General features: G+C 39.1%; 1 protein-coding gene across 1 annotated transcript; it reads left to right on the top strand.

Annotated features, from left to right (window-relative positions):
• The first annotated feature begins 1454 nt into the window (after positions 1-1454).
• Positions 1455-19339, top strand: HAVCR2 (hepatitis A virus cellular receptor 2). The gene is made up of 7 exons (XM_040241445.1): positions 1455-1591; positions 2549-2887; positions 3739-3822; positions 9193-9233; positions 10649-10775; positions 13494-13530; positions 15933-19339. The coding sequence occupies exons 1-7, from the start codon at positions 1537-1539 to the stop codon at positions 16090-16092; spliced, it is 843 nt and encodes a 280-aa protein (XP_040097379.1). The 5' UTR covers positions 1455-1536; the 3' UTR covers positions 16093-19339.
• Positions 19340-22919: the final 3580 nt, after the last annotated feature.

Genomic DNA, 22919 nt, shown 5'->3' on the forward strand with positions numbered 1-22919 from the left:
ACTTGAATATGTACATTTGCTTGTTGTTATTAGGTATGTGGGCAGACATAGTAAGGGCAAATATGAAATTTATGAAACATAGTTTACAGTGGGAAAACAATCTGGTTCTTAGGGAAACTCGTGTTCTTGCTTGAAATGAACAGTCATATACCTTTGGGCAAATTGGTCTTTTCAGGCATCAGTTTCCTTGTCTATACCATAAAGAAATTGAACATGATCTCTTGAGTCACCACTAACTTTGTGGCACTATAAAGGTACACACACAGAATAAGCTGGATATTTATAATAAATGCATTTAGTAACATTTAAAGTGAGTGACAAGGAAATTCAGGCAGAGAAGACAGAGGAAGACCACAGGGTTTTCAGAAACTATTCCATCTGAGAGCTCACTTCCCTTTTATAAATAGATGTTTGCTTTTAAGATTTCCAGACAAAAGACATGCTCCCAGAGTTGAGACTGTTTGAGATGTTAACCTCAATAATGGAGAGTGTGGATCAACACTTTCTGACAATTGATGCCCAAAGCCCCTGAGATGGAAGGAAAGGGGACATCTAGTGTATATGAGAGGAAATAGAATATCGAGGTGCCTTCAGTTCCCCCAACAGGAGGGGGAAAGAATCATTGCAGGAAGGAATGCATTTTTCCTTGGTGGAAGAGTTTGAAAGTTCAGGTCAAAGTCATAATATTAGAGCAGCTGTGCATATGTCACCTAATACAATTTCCTCATGTTACAAATTTTATAAAGGGGGAGGCCAGCCTAGTAAGCTTATATGACATAGCTCAGTTTGTATTAGAGCAAGGCTAAGAATTAGTTTCATGATTGGAGTATAAAGGGCACCTAAATGTGAGGGTAAGGAACAGGCCAGGGATTTCCCTGGCAGTTCAGTGGTTAGGAATGCACACTTCCAATGCAGGGGGCATGGGTTCGGTCCCTGGTCAGGGAACTAAGATCCTAGAAGTCACATGGCATGGCCCAAAACAAAACCAAAAAGAATCAGGCCATTCATTCATGGTGGTATTTCCCAGCTCCTAGTCCAGTTCCTGACAAATAGTAGATGCTTCATAAACATTGGTCACAGAACTCACCAGCTGACTGACTTGACTGAATGAATGTATGAGTGATATATTTCTACCTGTGTTCTCAGTGAACACTCTCCATTTCAGACAGAGGACTATTATTTCACTGGAGATAGTAGAGGGCTCACTCTACTTGCCAAGAGACACTTGACAGAGTAACACTTTTCTTCCTCTGAGTATTGCTTCCTCTTCGTTGATGAGGACAGGGTAAATGTCAGTCTTCACAGGATGCGTGTGGTCTAGCAGGAGAGAGAACTGGTATTTCCTTTGCTGTCATCATAGATGACAGTGTTAAGAGAGGAGTGATTGGTAGTCAAACTGTGCTGGGCCAGCAGTCTGGAGAGTGGCCACTGCTCCCATGACTTGGGAGGAGACAGTTGCAGGAAATACTCAGTTCGATTGGAGAATTGAAACTGCACCTAAACAGAGCCATTGTTTGACTTTCTTCTTCAGAACCCATGTTTTCACATCTTTTTTTTGACTGTGTCCTGCTCATGCTGCTACTGCTTACAAGTAAGTCTGGATTTTTGCAGTTGGATAGTGCAAGATAAAGATGCAAGGATGGTCATTGTAATAAGCAAAAGTTTGGCAGCAATCAGAATGTCCACCAGCAGAGTAGTGGGTAAAGAAATTGTGATATATCCATGATACAAGTAGCAAAGCTGATGAAACATAATGATATGAGATGTCTTTAAATCATAATGTTAATTGAAGAAAGCAAGGAGCATAAAAATGGATATATTGGACTTGTTTTCGTGTGTGTCACAGGGGAGTGGGAATACATGAATGCTTCTTTGGGAAAGGAAGCTGGGAAATGGAAAAGAGCAGGGTATGGGAGAGTTGTCATATACTTTTTATACTGTTTGAATATGTGTTATATTAGTGTGTAGTTTATATAAAATTTAAACCTCAGAACAGCCATACATTAACTTCTTATTCAGCCAAGGGTTTTTATTCATTATGTGACTGGTGCTTGGTTAAAAAAAAAAAGGAGAAAGAGTTTTGTGTTAGGATAACTGCCCTGAGTTTGTGAATAGACAACTAGCCTAGATGGGTTAGCTCTTTTCCTGGCTGACAGTGACCCACTGCTGATTATCTGTTTCCATCAGCAGTGCCCTTCGATGTTCACAGGACCAGGCCACGATTCTCTCCTTGGGCACTGGTTCTCAAAGTGAGGTTCTAAGATGAACCATATCCTGAGCGTGTCCTGGGAACTTGTTAGAGATATAATTCTTGGGCCCCACCCGAGAACTGTTGAATGGGAAACTAGCAGTTGAGCCCAGCTCTTTCTGTTTGAACAAGGCTTTCTGGTGATTCTGGTGCCCCTTGAGTCTGAGAATCATTGCTATAGTGAACTGTTTTCCAAGCAGGACAGCAGCAGTGGTTTCCTCTTTATTCTGCAAAGCACTGCTTGCAGTTTTCTTGAAATGGACCAACCTCTTTCACTGCTCTCTTTCCCTCTTTATGCAGGTTCTTTGAAAGGGGCATATGTGTCTCAGGTGGGTCAGAATGCTGATCTGCCCTGCACCTACTCTCCAGCTACCACTGAGAATCTCGTGCCTGTGTGCTGGGGCAAGGGACCCTGCCCTGTGTTTGACTGTTACAGTTTGGTGCTCAGGACTGATGGAAGGAACGTGACCTATCAGACATCTAGCAGATACCTACTAAAGAGGGATTTGCACAAAGGAGACGTGACCTTAACCATAAAGAATGTGACTTTAGCTGACAGTGGTACCTATTGCTGCCGGATCCAATTCCCAGGTCTAATGAATGATCAAAAATCAAACCTGGAGTTGATCATCAAACCGGGTGAGTAGACTTTTGCATACCTTCTTTCTGAATGAGATTTGCCTGTGGATCATATTAAATACACTGACTGATCTCACCTTTGGTCTTCCCAATTACAGCCCTCCAGTTGGGTCCCTAAGACCTAAAGTTTAACGGGTACAACCGTGTTTAATTCCCTCCATCTGTTTTGAACCTCATGGCCATAGAATGAAGGAAAGTGCTAGATCAGTGGTCTGAGTACCTGATTGGTCATTGGAATCACCTGGGGAGCCTTTTGACTCCCACAGATGCTTGGGCTCCAGCCCTAAACCAGGGAAATCAGCATTTCTGAAGGTGGATGGAGCCTGAGCATGGGAGTTTTACAAAGTCTACTCCCAATGATTCTCCCCCATGTGCAGCCAGGATTGAGAACCACTGGACTCTGCATGTGTGGGGAAGAGGGGTCATGTATGCGTTCATGTTTTAATGCTTATAGAGTGTGTACTTAGTGGTTGATAGAGCTAAGTTCAAATTTGACACTACTTCTTACCAGCTGTGTAATCTTGGTCAAGTTATTTAAGCTCTGTGACCTCTTCCTCTATAAAATATAATTCTACCTACCCTAGAGGCCACTGGAAGGATTTTATGAGATGTTTTGTGGAAAGCATTTACTGTGCCTGTAAGTTTTATTATTAACAATTAGACTGTGATAATAATGATGTAACACAGCTCTGTCAGACATCCTGAGTGTCATATACTGTCAACGAAGGTGTTCAGGTAGGTTTGGAAGCTTAGCATGTGTTTCTCTTCTATTGTTGTATTTACAATTTTTTTCTGTTGCCACTTTTCTGCTGTCAGAGAAGCCTCATCCTTACGTTGGTTTCTGACTTTAGCCAAGGTCACCCCAGCTTGGACTCCATGGAGGGACATTACTACAGCCTTTCCAAAGATGCTCACCACAAAGGGACCTGTCTCAGGTAATTACATATGGTGTATAGGAGGAAACCTTTAGTTGGTTTCTGAGTTCAGAGGATTTAAAATATGGGGAAAATATGAGAAAATAGTTTGAGTGGAGGCACAAATATTTCTGTGCACCTAAGATAGTGACAGGGGTAAGGAAGGGGTGAAGGTAAATTTATGTTGGGAAAAAAGAGCCCCAAGCTAGGATTCTGAATTAGTCATGAGTAGACCTCTACCTGAGCCAAAACCTTTCACTTCTGATAGCATCTTCTTCTTCTGTCTGAGGAATGAGTTCAGAGACTTGGATTTCACTACCCAATAATTCCTGACTCCTGAAAAAGATTTCTGATGAGCTTCGTATTTTGCCAAACAAGGGAAAAAAAGATTTCTATATTGACATCCCTGTGTTTTTTTTTTTTTTTTAAAAAGAGGATACTCTTATATAAGTTTAATGAAAAACTCATTATGTTTCCTTATTATTTTCTGACTTACTCCTGTACTGATGATGTTTTGGCATGTATTGGCCCCAGTCCATGTTTGGGATAATTTGGATTAGGCTATTTCAAGAGTTCCTTCTAACTGGAATAAAGTCCATCATCTTCCTCAGATTCTGACCTTAGAAGGAGCAGCTAAATCCTTCAGGTATTTCAACAAGTATTTTTCACAGTGCTCTAGAAAGAAGATAAGGTTGACAGAGCAGACCTCAAGTCACATTGATCATGGAGGAGTCCTGGTCTCTCTAAACTCTCCAAAGCATAGTCTTTGATTCCGTAAAATGAGGTTGTTATTGTTGTTTAGTTGCTAAGTCATGTTTGACTCTTTTGCGACCACATGGACTGTAACCCATCAAGGTCCTGTCCATGAGATTTTCCAAGCAAGAATACTAGAGTGGGTTGCCGTTTCCTTCAAGGGAATCTTCCAGACCGAGGAACTGAACTCATGTATTCTGAATTGGAAGGTGGATTCTTTACCGCTGAGCAACCAGGAAAGCCCTAAAATTTAATAATAGGTAAATTCCAATCCTAATCTATTAAATCTCTCAGATTTAAATAAGGAAGTGTGTCTAAAGTGCTTAGCCCAGAGTCTGATCATGGTACATACTCAGTACATGTTAGTTATTGTCATTTTCAGTAAGATCTAGAGGCAGAATGAGATTGCAGTTAAGTACTACTTCAGTGATGGGTTTCCCAGGTGACTCTGTGGGTAAAGAACCTGACTGAAATTCAGGAGACACAAGAGATGAAGGTTCAATCCCTGGGTCAGGAAGATCCCCTGGAGAAGGACATGGCAACCCACCTCAGTATTCTTGCAGGGAGAATCCCATGGACAGAGGAGCCCGGCAGGCTATGGTCCATACGGTTGCAGAGTTGGACACGACTGAAACAACTGAGCACAGTACAGCACTTCAGTGATAGGCAGATTGGGTTCTAATGTCAGCTTTTTGTGTTAGTTTTATAAACTCAAGTTTTGTTGCTCAAACTCTGTGAGGCTCAATTTCCTTACCTCTATAATGAGGTTAATTTCCAGTGCCTATGTCATAAGACTATTGTAAAGATCGTTCTGATGACATATGTAAAGCACTAAGCATAATGCATAATGCCCTGGCCAGAGAAAGCACTCAAATATTAGTTATTTTAAATATTAATATCAGTTTTCTAGAGGTTGAATCTTTTTGTTGGTTCTTTAGTCACTGGATACCAACATCTCTCATGCAATTAGTAAGGAAGTTAAATATGGTAGAAACAGATGATCACCCAAATAGTGAGCTAATCAAATCATACCAAGTGTTTATCATATGTCATTGTTATATTTTAAAGAATTCCACAACTGTAGACCTTGAAGGGAATGATGGGAATCCCACTTACCCATCATGGGTTTCAGTGCTCTTTACAATGTCATGCCCAAGTGGACATTTGCTGTGTGACCACATACCTTCCCAGATAGAGAAGTGGCTTCCTCACAAGGCAGTGCACATTTTTTGAGGTGTCTGTACCATAACCATAAGTGGCCTTCATTTCAGGTTTTACTTGTTTGTTCCTTCCCTTTAGGGCAACAGAATGGGGCCATCTTTTGTACCTGGGAATATAGGCAGAGTACTTACAATCTCTGAGCTTTTCAAAGGCCTGAGAAAATACTTAAACAAAAAAAGGCAATGGCTCCAAACTACAGAAATAAAATGAAAAGTTGAAATTAATTAGTATTTAATTAGTTAATTAATTAGTATTTAATGGTATGACTATAATATGTAACATTATACCAGTTAATTACCTGCAAGTCAACTTGTGTGCAGTTGTACACACCCTTTCATTAATGTGGAATGTGGGTACATATAATATGCTTGCTATGAAGTGGAGAGGAACCTTTACAAGTAAGAGTTCCAAGGGTCTTTGAGGTTCCTAAACCAACTTTGAACATTAGACAAATGAAATCTCTCTTCCACCTGAAGAAGGCAGGACTGGATCACGGATGAATCCTTAGCTCTGGAAGTAGACTTGATTTGAATCTCGGGTTCTCCAGTTAATAGCTCTGTGATCTTGGACAAAATACCTCTCTGAGACTTCTTCATTTGAAAAATAGGAAAATAATAGTACTTTGCACACAGTGACTGCAGCCATGGAATTAAAAGATGCTTGCTTCTTCAAAGAAAAACAATGACAGCTCTAGACAGTGTATTAAAAAGCAGAGACATACTTTGCTGACAAAGGTCCATATAGTCAAAATGGTTTTTCCAGTAGTCATGTATGGATGTGAGAGTTGGACCATGCAGAAGGCTGAGCGCTGAAGACCTAACTGATGCTTTCGAACTGTAGTATTGGAGAAGACTCTTGAGAATCCTTTGGACAGCAAGGAAATCAAACCAGTCAATCCTAAAGGAGATCAACCCTGAATTTTCATTGGAAAACTGGTGCTGAAGCTGAAGCTCCAATAATTTGGCCACCTGAAGTGAAGAGCTGACTCATTGGAAAGACCCTGATGTTGGAAAATCAGAGGACAAGAGAAGGGGTTACAGAGGATGAGATGGTTGGATGGCATCACTTACTCAATGAGTGAGCAATCTCACAGAGATAGTAAAGGGTTGCAGAGTCGGACATGACTTAGTGACTGAACAAGGACAGCATTGTGGTGAAGGTGAAAAGATATTGTGCATGTAGAGTACTAAGCATTGTGTCAGGCACATAAAACATGCTAGATGGTAAATGTTAAGTTTGTATACTTTTAAGATCATTAACCTGCTCCACCAGTCTTGGGTCCTCTAGGATACACACTGTAACTTCCTCCATATGTCCCACCCATCTTGGTTGATGTCAATCTATCTGAAAATAAGCTGTGATAACCCAGTAGTGCTCTAGTTTATTGATCATTTTCACTGTAAAATGAAGTTAAAAAAAAAGTTAGAAGTCAGACAGTCTTATCATTTAAGCCAAGAAAAGTAATTATATGGAAGCAGAAACTAGATTTACATTAGAAAATATTGTATGTGTAGTTTACTTAGTAGTTCCACCAGTGTGGTTTTTAAATTCCTTTTTGTAATAAAAGCAAAGGTAAATGGGAGATAATGTCTTTCCTTTTCTTAAAAAATAAACAAAACTTTAGGCTGAGAATATGCTTTTATATTAAAATCAGTCTGTATGCCATGAGTTTTGCACTAAAAGGCTTAGACTTTGAAGCTTCCAGAAAGTGACCGTGGCATTTAGGAAGTTTCAGAGCCTCTGACTCAACCAGAAAAATGAGTTTGCATGCTTAATCTTCCCAAGGCTGACGATTTATTGGTTTTAAAATGCATTGTTTATGAGATAAGGGCCTGCGCCGTCTTGTTCACTGTTCTGTCCTCTGTGCCTGGCATAGTGTGGGGATGTGATATATGTTCATTGAATGGATAAGCAGATAAATAAATAAATGCCTAAAAAGGAAAGAAAGTGAGCTGGGATCTGGGCAACATGATGAGCTTAGTAATCACAGGGCCGATGTGAGCATTGTTGGAGGCAGCATAGTTAAGAGTGTGTACTTTAAGGCCGTGCAGACCTAAATTGGAAGGCCATTTCTGTTATTCGCTAAGCTGTATGACCTTGTGTAAATCATTTAGCTTCCTAATTCTCAGCTTCTTCCTCTGCGTAATGGGACAGATAGTCCCTACTTTAAGATAGTTGTTTTGAGTGCTAAATGAGATACTTCACTTGAAGAATTTAACACAATGCCTATTCATAGTAAATTATAGTTACAGTTATTATTATTTTCATTTTTTAGGGAATAAAATACCCTCTCTCTTAATGAGTAGATGTTAAATGGTTTTGAGAAAATCAACTTTCCTTACCTTTCAGAGTCTAATCATGCCACATCTTTATTTGTTGATGGACATGTATATAATGGAATATTACTTAGTTATAAAAATGAAATAATGCCATTTGCAGCAACATGGGTGGACTTTGAGACTATCATACTAAGTGAAGTAAGCCAGACAGAGAAAGGCAAATGTCATATCATATTGCTTATATGTGGAATCTAAAAAAGATTGTACATATGAACTTACAAAACAGAAATAGACTCATAGACATAGGAAACAAACTGATGGCTACCAAAAGGGAAAAGGGTAAAGGAGGGATAAATTAGCAGTTTGGGATTAACATATAAGAGGCATCCCAGTTGGCCCTAGTGGTAAAGAATCCAAGAGATGGGGTCCAATCCCTGGATCAGGAAGATCCCCTGGAGTAAGAAATGATAACCCACTCTGGTATTCTTGCCTGGAAAAGTTCCATGAACAGAGAAGCCTGGCAGGCTACAGTCCATGGGGTCTCAGAGTTGAACATGACTGAGTGAATGAGCACACAGATATATAAAATAGATAACCAACAAAGATCTACTGTATAGCACAGGGAACTATACTCAATAAGTTGTAATAACCTGTAAGGGAAAAGAATCTGAAAAAGAATATATATATTCTGAATCACTTTACTGTATACCTGAAACTAACACAACATTGTAAATCAACTATATGTCAATTAAAAAATGAACAAAATAAATATTAAAGAGCAGTCATTTGATCTAAAAAAAAAATCTAATTATAATGCCTGCTTGTGTATTGTCAATTTTGCAGACTGTTTTAGGTCCTACGAACACAACAAACCACGTATTCAAAATACGTCTTCCCAGAAGAAGTCTCCATTTCGTAGAACATAGGTAGTTTGGTTTGTTATCTGGGTGAGAAAACATCATCCTAGAGTTGATTTGTAAATGTTCAATAAATTCTGTTGGTTTCTCAGTTAATTATTGTGGAGTATGAAGTAGAATTAATTTCAAATAGAATTACAGGCAGCTTAAAAAAAAAAACAACAAACCTCATATAAAAGAGAGTTCCTAACTGTTTTGGCTATTTTTCTTCTTTGTGGTAGAGACACAGACACTGGAGGCCCTCCATGATAAAAATCAGACAGTAAGTAACTGTGTGTGTGAGCTGAGCTTGTGCTCAACTCAAAGGAAAAAAGCATGGCTTTAGACTTCCTTCCTGTCCACTCTTTCCTTGGGGAAAAATACCTAATCTCCCTTGGCTTTGGGTTCCTTGACTATAACATGTTGCTGATGACAATTGAAACTGCAGAGGCCTGTTGTAAGGATGGAATGAGATGATGCATATAAAAGTGCCTGGCACATAGTAGGTGCTGGAAAACCAAAAGGAAGAAGCACTAGCATTTTGTTCTTATCCTGAAATTTCATAACTGTATACCACTGTGGCAGGTTCAGACACCCTGCATCTCCTGAGAGTAGTGTTTTTCCTTGTTAACATTTCTACCCTAATGAGAAAGATTGTTTGTTTGTTTGTTTAAATTTATTTATTTATGACAAGTCACCAGTCAGGAATATTTTAAGGTAAGAACTTACATATCTAATAAAAAACAAAGCAGTATTTCAATCAACCACCATTTTAATGTCTCCCACCTTCTCAGAATGGAAGGGAAAACCACTAGAAAACAATCTGATAGCAGTGACTGGGAAATTGTTTGAGGACATACCCGGGAGTCTGCATTCATTTGACTCAGTCTGATTCACTATCAAGTATTCTGTGTTTGTCCTGTGGTCTTTGCAGTCCAGGACTGCCTTTTAAATACATCTTTGTGCCACACTGCTTAGGGCACATTTGCACAGTGCACTTGCAGTAAATGTGTGTTGAATAAATGGAGGACTTAATTACTTAATGTTGTTTTAAAAGTGTTCACTGTTACTGTTTTTAAAGGGGGAACATGAACTGAAATTTTAGAAGCAGGATGTAGAGCAATAGCAATAAAAGCTACCACTGACTGAACATTTATCCTGTACCAGGCTCTTGCCAAGCGTTTTCTGTTTTTTGTCACTTAATTTTCTCAATAACTTTACAAGATGACTCTGCTCTTTGGTGACAGAACTGGGATTTGAACCCAAGACTGTCAGGCTGCAAATTCCTAGCTTTTAAATCACTATCTTTCTGTGGAAATTGGGGTTTCATGGTACAACACAAAATTTAGACCTCTCTGAAACTCCCTACGGAGACACGAGGGAATCTTATATAAGTAGGGTTCCACTTTAATGTTCATTTTTTGTTGGGGAAGTTGGGAGTCCGTTTACTAAGGCTACTTCTCCACCCACAGCACAGACAAGCATATCTTAATCTCTTGCTAAGTCCAAAACTTCAGCTAATCTCTTTCTTCGGGTGCTTTGAAGCTTGTTTAGAAGGGGACAGATCATGAGTCATTTCAAGGTCCCTGCATTCCTGGGACACTGTGAAAGGGCTGGTCTGATGCATAAGTCGTGAGATTACCTGGGCAGACAATGGGTTTCTGGCCATTTGCTGTAATTCTGTTTGCGTTTCCATAGGAAATATCCACACTGGCTACTGAGTTACAAGACATGGGTGCCACCACCAGAACAGGCCTCTACATAGGAGCAGGAGTCTCTGCTGGGCTGGCTCTGATTCTTATCTCTGGTGGTTTAATTCTCAAATGTAAGTCATCTGATGGTGCTTCTCTCTCCCTCTGATAAGGAACTGTTAATATAAGAACCAACCCAAACCTAGACATTATAATTATAAGGTTATATTGATTAGAATGAATACTCTTTAGTCCTTTCAAATCACAGGATTAAAAATAGCTTGTTTTTATTTAGTGCTTACCATGTAACAAGCATGTTTTTATATTTATCATTGTCACCATCTTATAAGGCAGGTAGTACTGTTATCCCCATTTTTTACATCAGAGAAGAGTAATACTTAGAGATGGTAAACTTTCAAGGTTTTCTCAAGGTTTCAGAATCGGTAAGTGGCAAAGCTGGAATTTAGATTCAGGCAGGTTGATTCTAGTACCTATTTTCTTATTTTGTAAAGAACATAAATATTTTAAATTCATGAATCAGCAATTTCTTCCTTCTAAGCATTTTCTATCTTATTTATCTCTTAGGTGTGGTTCTTTAAAGAGGGGTAGCAGGTTCCTTTAACACTGGGTCATGGTCAAGGTTGCAGTGTTTGTTATTTTCCTCCATTGTGGCACTCAGCAAACTTAATTAGCCTCCAATTAAAATAAATAAATTTACATTAAAAAAACATGACTACTTAGAAGAATAGATGGGAAAGTTGTGTACAGTTTGCAGTCTTTTCCCTAGAACCTGCTAGAGAAAATCACACAACGAGGGTGACAGGTTTTTAATCATGACATCAAAGCCATAAATTGGCACTCAGAAATGTGCAGCAATCTTGTATCTTCCTAGTGCAGTGTCTGAGATGAGCATCACATATTTCACCTCTGCTCAAGCCTCCCTCCCTTCTCACTGCACTGATGAAGTATTAAAAGCTGTTTCAACTACTTTGCCATAGCCATGACTTCCTTCTTCCTTTGATTGCTTTCTCCAGAATCATCTCTTTCTCCATTCCTATTTATGCTTTTTCTATTAGCATAAAAATAAGATCTAGTTTACACATTTCTCTCCAGCTACTCCCATTTCTCTCCTCTCCTTCACAGGCATATTTCAGATGAGTTATTCCTACATTTCATTCCTCTGTACTCTTCAAACACCCCCAGCCCCATTTAGCTTCTACACCTGAATTACCATGGAAGTAGTTTTAGTTCAAGCTCAGTGATCTCCATTTTGACAAACCCAGTAGATGCCTCTGTCTTCATTGCAGTACATCCATCTTTCAGTAATACTCAACTAAGTTGACCCTCACTCATTCCAAAAAAGTCTTCCTTCTCTTGACTTCTGAAACACCACTCTTATCTGACCACTCCTTTTCAGTCATTTTTATTATTTTCTCTTCTTCAGCATGTTCTTTAGGTGTTGAGATTCCCAGAGCTGGTGTTTTTCCTCTCTCCATACCCCCTGGATGATGATAACCTATATTTCCACAGACTTCAATGTCATCCTTTTCTCTGTCTTTAGCACTCAAGGGTGTTGGTACTGACTGTCCAGCTGTTCAGGTGTTATCTCCACTTATTTGTCTCGCACCTTACCGTGTCCAAAAAGGAGCTCTAGAGACTATATTCCACCTTTTAAAACCCTACCCCACCTCACTGGGTCTTCATTCTAGTGTTTCACTACCATCCAACTGGTTGCCTGAGCTAGAAGCCATCCTTGAATTCTCTCCTTCTTCACTCCTAACACACAATCCCAGCTACACATAATCCAGCTTCACTTCCTGCACTTTTCCCAAAACATATCTAAAATCCATTCATGATTCTGTGCTTCTCTGTCACTACCTTATTCTGAGGCAGCTCATGCCTTATCTGCTCTTTTTTTCATACCTCCTTTTAGTTCATTCTCCACATAGCAACCAAAGTGATTTTCTTGAGACCCAGTTATATCATATTTCTGGCCTTCAATTATTTCTTATGTCTTAGGATAAAACCCAAGCTCCTGATTATGACTTCTAGGGTCCTATAGTATCTAGCCCAGGCTCCACTTCAGATCTTATCTTGTGCCACTCTTTTATTCCAGTCATGCTTTCAGTTTCAGCCACTTATCACCATCTTTACCAGGGCTCTACTCAATCCAGAATGCTCACCCTGGTTCTTCATTTGGGTGACTCATTCTCTTCTTTCAGAACTGAGCTTAAAGGTCATCTTAGTGGCATGTATCTGTTCATTCCATACTCCTAATTTATGTCTCCTCCCCTCTCCCCTTTGGCAACCATAAGTTTGTTTTCTGTGTCTGTGAGTCTGTTTCTGTTTTGTAAATAAAGAGATTTGTAATGTTTTTATCTTTCACATATAAATGATACAATATTTGTCTTTCTCTGTCTTATTTCACTCAGTATGATAATTTCTAGGTTAATCTATTTTGCTGTAGTACTTTTCTTTCTGTCACATCAGAGTTTGAAATTATTTTATTTTTTCTATTTACTTTTTTTTCTTAAATGCCTCCCCACTGGAAGACAAGCTTAATGATGTCAAGGCTCATAATTCATTTTTTGTGTCCCTGGTGCTTAGCATACTACCAGATATGTCGTAGGAACTCCTTATATTTGTTAAATATGAAAATACATCTTTATTACTTTCTACCACAGTTTATGTAATAAACCAAGACACAAATCAGTGGTTTGATGTAATTTGATCTTAACCGGTAGACCAGATTTCCCTAAACAATCTTTGCCTCCAGTTAGCCCGTTTTGTTTTTTATCTCATTTATTTTATTAAAGCATTTAAAATGAACTTTTCTTTGCCTTTCTACTTAGGGTATTCTGATAGAAAAGAGAAGATACAAAATTCAAGGTAAGAATCATGAGTAGGGTAGGAGAAGGTGGGGATTTTGGGCGACCCTTCAGCTGATTGAGCACCTACTCTACCCAGGCTCTAGGTGGCCATTGGTTACAGAAGTGAATGATAAGCTCAGCGTCTACTCTCAGAGCTTTTCATAACCCAGCCTGGTTCTCCTGAACTCTGATTGCCTGGTAGAATCACTAGGGCACTTAAACATATTTGTCTACCCCAGAGCAAATGAGTAGAATCTTTGGGGATGAGGTCTCATCATAGTGAAAAAGTGAAAGAGTTAGTTGCTCAGTTGTGTCCGACTCTTTGTGACCCCATGAACTGCAGCCCGCCAGGCTCTTCTGTCCATGGGATTCTCCAGGAAGGAATACTGGAGTGGGTGGCCATTCCCTTCTCCGGGGGATCTTTCTGACTCGGGTCTCTTGCATTGCAGGTGGATTCTTTACTATCTGAGCCACCAGGGAAGCCCTTATTCTTATAAAAAGTTTCTAGGTAATTGTAATGTACAAACAGAGTTGAAAACTGCTTGCCTGTCATATTGCAGAGTTAGTCTCCATTCCTAATTCCACTACACTACACACTCACAAAGCTTATATAACTTTTACTGGGTTTCTGTGATCTTTGGGACATGGGCAGAATGAAATATATTTTAAGAAAAAAATGATTCTGTCCACTGAATACTATCTGAACCACTAATAATTTTAGACTAAGTCTAGGTGGTGCTAGTGGTGAAGAACCTGCCTGCCAGTGCAGGAGACATAAGAGGTGCAGGTTCACTCTGTGGGTCGGGAAGATCCCCTGAAAGAGGGCATGGCAACCCACTCTTGCCTGGAGAATCCCATGGACAGAGAAGCCTGGAAAGCTACAGTCCCTAGGATCATAAAGAGTTGGACATGACTGAAGTGACTTAGCATTCACACACACTAGATGGTATAGTTATGAAGACAAAGTAGTCTGCAGTAAAAGAGTCAAATAATAGAACATCTAATCATCATGGCTCTATATGCTCTATAACCAGGATTTATTAGAGCTGAAACCTGAAACGTTGTAATATCAATAGGTAATATTTACATTTATGTGTACTACTAGTTGATTCTTTATGAAGTTATTGGGTTAATGTTTTATCTCTACCTATAAATGTAAACTCCATAGAAAATTAGAAACTTATCAGCCACATTAACAACTGTATCCCCTAGTGCACACCTGATTCTTAGTATATACTTCATAAATATTTGAGGATTGAATGAATAAATGTTCCTTACAGCAGCCCTGTGAGAGAAGAGTACTTATTCCCATTGTATAGGTGAGGACCCTAACACCATAAATTTACTAAAATACAGCCTCCAGGAGCTTTTTGTGTTTTGTTCACTGTTGTTTCTCTTGATGCATGGGCTCAGTGTGTAACACACTAAATAGTTCTTGAATGAATAAATGGAAAAGGCAAATCCGACTTAGCCTAGATCATATGGATGGTAAGCAACAGAGGTAGAATTCAAACTCAAGTCTCACTGGATCCATAACACATTCCTTTTCCTTTTTGGAATTGTTTAAACCCACATAATAATTGAAATAGCAGAACAATTAGAGCATGTTATTTGATATTTTGTCACATTTACTTTGTTTCTCTCTTTACGTATACAATTTTGGTTTTTTTCTGAACAATTTGTACAGGTGTTTCAGACGTCTTGACACTTCACATAAACACTTTAGTCTGCACTTGCTCAGTTCAGTTCAGTTGCTCAGTCGTGTCCGACTCTTTGCGACCCCATGAATCGCAGCACGCCAGGCCTCCCTGTCCATCACCAACTCCCGGAGTTCACTCAGACCCACGTTCATCAAGTTTGTGATGCCATCCAGCCATCTCATCCTGGGTCGTCCCCTTCTCCTTCTGCCCCCAATCCCTCCCAGCATCAGAGTCTTTTCCAATGAGTCAACTCTTCGTATGAGGTGGCCAAAGTACTGGAGTTTCAGCTTTAGCATCATTCCTTTGAAAGAAATCCCAGGGCTGATCTCCTTCAGAATGGACTGGTTGGATCTCCTTGCAATCCAAGGGACTCTCAAGAGTCTTCTCCAACACCACAGTTCAAAAGCATCAATTCTTCGGCGCTTAGCCTTCTTCACAGTCCAACTCTCACATCCGTACATGACCACAGGAAAAACCATACCAGTATATTCTCTTACATAACACACTTCCACTTTATACCTAAGAAATTTCAGATTAATTTAAATTCGTACAGAATATTCCCCAGATTACTTCATTGTTATTTTATGTTTTCCCTTCTTAGTCAGGACCTGATCAAGGATCGTATACTGCCTTGGTTGCTAACTCTTCAGCAAAGCACGTTCTCTCAATTACATGTTGTCCAGAAAATGCTTAACTCAACTGCTATACTTTATTTCCACAGCCTCATCACTTTGGCCAACCTTTCTCCTTCAGGGTTGGCAAATACAGCAGCAGAGGGGATGCACCCAGAGGAAAACATCTATATCATTGAGGAAAACGTATATGAAGTGGAGGATCCCTACGAGTATTACTGCTCCGTCAACAGTGGGCAACAATCCTAACAACCTCTGGGCTGCTGTCACCTTTCAACGCCACCAGATTCAACCACTTCATTTTGGGGCTTGGTGTTGTCTTCTTTGAAAACATGAGATGGCTCAGCTGACTGATTTGAGAAATTCTGTCCTTGGCCACCGAGCAGAGTTTTTCCATATTTTAAAGATAACTAGCTCACTCGAGGATTGAGCTGGGACCTGTATGGTAATACACAGGCACTACATTGCCTCTGCGTTCCATCCACCCAACTCAGAGACTGCTAATTGGGACATTAGAGCTCAAGTGGACTTTTATAGAGAGCAAGAATTCTTAATATGGGATCTCAGGAATTCTAGATATTCGATTACATGGTGTGTCCATGAAACTCCTAAAAATACAGGGGAAATTACGTGCGGAGATACATGTGTGTCTTTTTCAATCCAGGAAGTTTAAAGGGGTCACTGATTCTCAAAGAGCTCCGTGATACACAGAACAGGTTAGGAAACTACTGGGGTAGGACTAGATGGTCTTGATTCCCTAAAAGCCTCAAGGTTTATACTTCTTTGAATGTTGAGTCTGCAACAGTAAGTGCCAATGCCCAGCTCTCCTTGGCCTCAGTTAAGAAGATGGCCCAGCAAGGCCTGTGGTATGGCAGATGCTCCTGGAGAAAAGGGAAGTACACTCAGTGTGTATTGACCAGTTTTGCTTGGGGTGTACTCAAAGGGAAAGATCTCTAACCAACTTCCCCATTCATGGTGAGAAATGGAGCAGTGTTTTTCACAAAAGAAGCAGCAGTGACTGGGACACAAATTCTGTTCCCTGGTGGAAAGTAGGTGAAGGTCTCTAGCCGTCTTTATTTGTCAGAGTCAGATCCCTTCGTGCCTCGACAATGGTCCTTAAGCTTCAGTGCCAAGATAGTGGAGAGTAGGTCCATCTTGCCTGTTTTTTCCCTCCCCAGTTATGGCACAACTCTGACACATAAATAGAGATTTACTTAATGTCTTTGGAGTGAACAAATTAAACAAGCAGAAAGGTAAATTTCTGGAAAAACTTTTCCATTGGAGAGTTCAGATAGAGCTCTGTATCTTCACTTGTGTGGGACTCAAAAATACTCTTAAGCTCCTGTTTCTGGTCTTGTCCAGCTCTTAGTTTCTCAGCATCTTCTTCCAGCTCAGGCCCTGGAAGTCTATTACTCTCCTGTCTTCTTTCTCCTTTCTGCTGGATGAACCAACAGTAGAGCTGCCTGACATGGCCTTCTCCGGGTGATGGCTAAAGTGCTACTGGGTTGCATGCAGGAGTTGTTGGTCACCGAGGATGCAGGCAGCCCGTTTGTTACAGAGTTCAGGCTGCATCTAGACAGGATAGGGAAGCATTGGTTTTCTACTGGAGATTTGAAAGGGAGATCATTTTGCAGAGTTCCAGGCAGTGGCTTTTAAACTAGTTGAAAAATCTTAAGTGTTTTTAATTTATGAAATTCTGAAGGGAAGAGGTTTCAAAACATGTTTAAACCAGGTCAATGATTGCCCCACAAAAGGGATTCTTATCCTAAAAAAATCTTTAAACAAGGATATATATATAAGAACAACTATTGCAACAGTGTTTGTGAGAGACTTTTTCCATGAATTGGGGAATAGCTGGTTAGGTGGTATTGCTAACACACTGGAACAGCTAAAAAAATAAAATTAGGTGGTTTCATCATTGAGTTGTTTTGCTAGTTCAACAGATACTAAGTGCTTATCTTGTACCAGGTACTGTGGTGCTGGGATCACAGAGACCAAACAGACATATCCCTGACCTCATGGAACTTCTCACTGATCTGACAGGAAGAGGATTTCATTCATTGATTCAGTGAACATTTTTTGGCACCTACTTTGTGCCAAACAGTGTTTTAGTTCCTAGAAATATAGCAGTGAAGGAAACAGACAAAATCCCTAGTCTTAGAGAGCATGTGTTACTTTTCAAAGGAGAAATCTATGTTGCTAAAAAAAAAAAAAAAAAAAAACAGTTCTAGAATAGTAATATTTTCTTCTTTTACTGTAAAATATTCCAGAAGCATATTCTAAATATAGTTATTTCACAGGGACAAATAGTGAAAAGAGTTTCACTTTTTCCTTTTATGTGCTTCTATAACTTTTAATCATTCTTCCATATTTTTGTAATAAAAAAATTGATTTAAGTATGATCACAATGTTTTATTGTCCACCCTCCTCGTCATAGAGGGAAATGAAGACTTTGGATAAGTTCAGGGTCACAGCCAGTGGTAGTGTGTAGCATCACTCTAGATGTGTCAAGAGTGGTTCCAGCAGGGATTGGGACCCTGGTTTTCAGGGTAGGATCAACTCTGTATCAGTGATTTGTAATGAGGAAGATGGCAGAAAGATAACAAACTATCAAGGAACCCCCAAAGTGTCTGGGTGATGACAAGTGGTAACTTAATTAAAAACAACATAGAAAGATTGAATGTGTTAGAAGTGCCTTAGAAATTTTCCTAGATCTCTGCCATAGACACCCACAGGGCCCAAAGAGGCTCCCTGATTTTTTCAGACTGAAAATTTAAGATCTTGCCGTGTTTTATCTACCTATCACTTTTAGTGTTAGAATTCCCAAGGCAGAAATTCCAAGTGGTTTGACTTGTCATTCATTTATTTGGGAACATCCCCTTATGCTTATTTCCATTTAAATTTAATTTTCACATAAGTTTGCATTTTTTCTTAATACAAATTAATTTTGTCCCCAGATTTCTATTGAGAAAGTCTTTCCAGAGGTAAGTAGAGATACCCTAGGTCTGTAATTTTAAAGATTTTCATCATTCTTTTCTGGAACTCAGCTGGAAAGGGGAAAAGGAGAGAGGCAGCTGGGACACTGGGTTGGAGAGTTCTCAAGCTTAAGGGAGCTCAGATTTTAGCCAGTTTTCAGTGGAAAAGCTGTGTAGCAGAGAATGCGTTAGAAATGTGACTTTCAAGATTCTAGATCCTCTACACCTTTTTTTCAGTTGTATTGCCTGTAATTATAAAGGTCACTCATTTACATAGTAGCAGTTTTCTTTCATAATTCTTAGTCAAGCTCCTTCTGCTTATGGTGTGACTCTTTTTCCAGAGAAAGTAGTGATATTTAAAAAGTTATTTAAGCTATGCAGGTGTGGTTGTGGTGGTAGAATGTCTGTTTAAATACCCACATTATTTTTAATATAATTGTTTTGTGGGTGGGTCACCTTTGGAAAATATTTTGTTACAGCTTTATAGTCTATACTTAACAAGATACCTTATGACAATCTGACGTGTTGTCTTTTGTAATGTCTACATTTCATGCCTTTTAAACCTACTTCATAAAATGAAAGTATTTTACACTCCAATGCAGTGTTTAAATTTATCTTCATTTGGCCAGTTCTGAAATAACCATATACCTATATATCTATATCAAATCTGTTTTAAATTTTGTTATCCAGTTTCACCTGCCATTCCTACTCATTTTCATGCTGAGTTTAGTTCTTGTTCTAGAAACGTTTAAGTATAAAGTAACACCTGTATAAATATAGGTGAAGGTTGTTATACTAATACTATTGATTTTTGATTCATTTTTTAAATCTCAAAGTTCACGATGAGATCTTAGCAAAAATCTTTTGACCTTAGTGTTCATTTAGTCTGAGGGCTGAAGCAAAGGAGCCGATGAGGGAGCAAGGAGCAAGTGAAGGGGCTTTGAAAACTTCTAGTTGCTCAGGCCTCAGTGAAGTCCTTGGAGAGGTGGCACCTTTCCTGTTCTCTGAGCAAGCCTCCTACTCCAGCAAAAATTCCTGGTACCTAAGCAGCAGCCTGGTACCTAATCACCAAGGGAGAAGGGAGTTTTCTGAACTGATGGAATTTCAGGTGGGAGCTAAGGAATATAATATTTAGTTATCCTAGCTGCCTTGTTTCAAGCAAAGCTGTTTACAAGGAACTGTGGGTAGGTGAGTTACTTTACAGTAAATACTTTGAGACTCCAAGTAAGAATCTCTAAGCAGAAGATACATCTTGTTAGAGTGCTTGTTTCACTCATTTTTTTTTTAGGTTTTTATTTTGAAATAATTTGAGATTTGCAGAAAAATTGCAATGATAGTACAGAGTTCCTGTATTCAGCAGATTTTTGCTTTTTGTTTTTTTGGTTACCAGCTTACATAACCATGGTACCATTTGTGAAAAGTAAGAAATTAAGACAGACACATAATATTAACTAAACTATAAAGTTTGCTTGGATTCCTACTGTGATTTTTAAAATTTTAAATTAAGTGTTTCTGAAAGTAATTAAAAGTGGAAATGCCTATTCCCTGTCCTCTCCATCAAAAATTTTCCCCAGTTCCACTCCCCAGGAACAGTCCTAGGTCAGCACTGTCCAGTAGAAATGCAGCGTTTTTTTTTCCCCCTTATGGTTTTTTTTTTTTTTTCCCCCCTTTATTATAGGTCTTCACAGTTCAGTGAGTATTTTCCATTTAGAGGACATCTCCATTTTGACTAGTTACTTTTTAAGTGCTCAATAGCCGCATGTGGATAGTGGCTCTAAATTTACCAAAGTTCTGGGCTATTCTCTTATTTTCTGTCTCTCTCTTTCACTCATACTCACAGTAACCTAATTTTTTCCATTACTTACAGAAGCTCATTCCCTGTGAGAATGGGACAGCAGCCTTTACTTAGACAGCTGTGTAGTATTACATAGAACAAATGTGCTTAATCTATTAAATCACTTCCGCACACATAGATGTTTAGTTTTTTTTTTTTTTTCTTCTGCATTTCAAATATACCAAAACCTGTGTGCATTTGTACACTTCCAACATTTATGATTGTGGACATGAAATTGTTGTGTCAAAGGATGTGATTGTATTTTAAGTATCATGACAGTAAAACAGTAGTATATTTTTAAAGAAATATACCATTCAGTATATTACTAAATGTATGTTTTTTTCTCAAGGCAGTCATTTTTGAAAGCAATTTATTTCAATAGTGTTCCTTTCACTCAAAATAATTCATTTTTGATTCTTGGCATTTGAAGTTTTGAAATTTTAAAATGTCAACATTCTTTAGCAACATAGCTAGTTACCAAACAGAGGGTTCGGTTGTCAGTGTGGTAAGTCCCAGTGCCCACTGCAAATGCAGTGCCTTGACAAAACTTTTGACGATGCTCAGCATACATTTTGAATAGCTTCTACTAGCACGGGAGTTCAACTGGTGGCCAAGTCTTGCAGGGGCTTGGTTTGGAAGAGTACTGAGTCCTTCAGAAAATTCCCTTAACCTTCTCTGATGAAAGCCCAGTGCTATCATGTTTTTTTGTTTTCTGATCCACCCATCTTCCCTAAAATGGATGCAGAGGAAATGACTTACAATCATGTGATAATGCAGCAAGGCACATAGCTAAAAGTGAAATTTTTATCCCCAAACAAATCTCTGATGTCAGTGTTTTTAAGTAGAAAACATTGTTTTGGTTTTGGGGAGGAAGAAAAAGGACGCATCATCTCATAATTTGGGGAGATGTTCTGTTTTACACTAGGCAGTGCCCTCTAGCTGTGTGAACAGGAGGTCACTTAGCTCACATTCCATTTTCTGACATCCTCTCACTCACAACTTCAAAAACTGGAACATCTATGGACATGGTATTATATGTAAGAGAGGTATATAAATTATATTGGGGCACAATGTAACGATGCCTTTATTTTAATTGAAGGACAGTTGATTTACAGTATTATGTTAGTTTCAGGTTTATAGCAAAGTGATTCACATGTGTGTGTGTGGATGTATTTCAGATTATTTTCCATTATAGTTTATTGCAAGATAATAAATATAGTTCCCTATAGTGTGAAATGTAAGTCACTGAGTCTTGTCTGCCTCTTTGCAGCTCCATGGACTGTGGCCTGACAGGCTCTTCTGTCCATGGGAAGAATACTGAGAGTGGGTAGCCATTCCCTTCTCCAGGGAATCTTCCCAAGGCAGGTATCTGCCCTGGCTCTCTTGCTTGCAGGCGAATTCTTTACCATCTGAGTTACCAGTTTCCTATACTATACAGTAAATCTTTGTTGCCTGTCTATTTTATGTATAGTAGTGTGTATCTGTTACACACACACACACACTACTATAAAAACAAAAGAGTCCAAAATGCAGTATTTGGATGCACTCTCAAGAACGATAGAATGATCTCTGTTTGTTTCCAAGTCAAACCATTCAATGTCACAATAATCCAAGCTTATGCCCCAACCAGTAATGCTGAAGAAGCTGAAGTTGAATGGTTCTATGAAGACCTACAAGACCTTTTAGTACTAACATCCCAAAAAGATGTCCTTTTCATTATAGGGGAATAGAATGCAAAAGTAGGAAGTCAGGAAACACCTGGAGTAACAGGCAAATTTGGCCTTGGAGTACGGAAAGAGGCAGGGCAAAGGCTAATAGAGTTTTGCCAAGAGAACACACTGGTCATAGCAAACACCATCTTCCAAGAACACAAGAGAAGACTCTACCCATGGACGTCACCAGATGGTCAACACTGAAATCAGATTGATTATATTCTTTGCAGCTGAAGATGGAGAAACTCTATACAGTCAGCAAAAACAAGACTGGGAGCTGACTGGCTCAGATCATGAACTCATTGTCAAATTCAGACGTAAATTGAAGAAAGTGAAGAGAACCACTAGATTATTCAAGTATGACCTAAATCAAATCCCTTATGATTATACAGTGGAAGTGAGAAATAGACTTAAGGGACTAGATCTGATAGAATGCTGATGAACTATGGATGGAGGTTCATGACATTGTACAGGAGACAGGGATCAAGACCATCCCCATGGAAAAGAAATGCAAAAAAGTAAAAAAGGTGTCTGAGGAGGCCTTACAAATAGCTG

This window comes from Oryx dammah, unplaced genomic scaffold (genome assembly GCF_014754425.2).
Source record: "Oryx dammah isolate SB20612 unplaced genomic scaffold, SCBI_Odam_1.1 HiC_scaffold_5, whole genome shotgun sequence".
In the NCBI taxonomy this organism is placed as follows: Eukaryota; Metazoa; Chordata; class Mammalia; order Artiodactyla; family Bovidae; genus Oryx; species Oryx dammah.

Bases quoted from the DNA above. Each gene is read 5' to 3' on its own strand.
- HAVCR2 (XM_040241445.1), top strand. From the start codon at position 1,537: ATGTTTTCACATCTTTTTTTTGACTGTGTCCTGCTCATGCTGCTACTG. The intron at 1,592-2,548 runs GTAAGTCTGGAT...CTCTTTATGCAG, and splicing joins CATGCTGCTACTGCTTACAA to GTTCTTTGAAAGGGGCATAT. The intron at 13,531-15,932 runs GTAAGAATCATG...TTATTTCCACAG, and splicing joins GAGAAGATACAAAATTCAAG to CCTCATCACTTTGGCCAACC.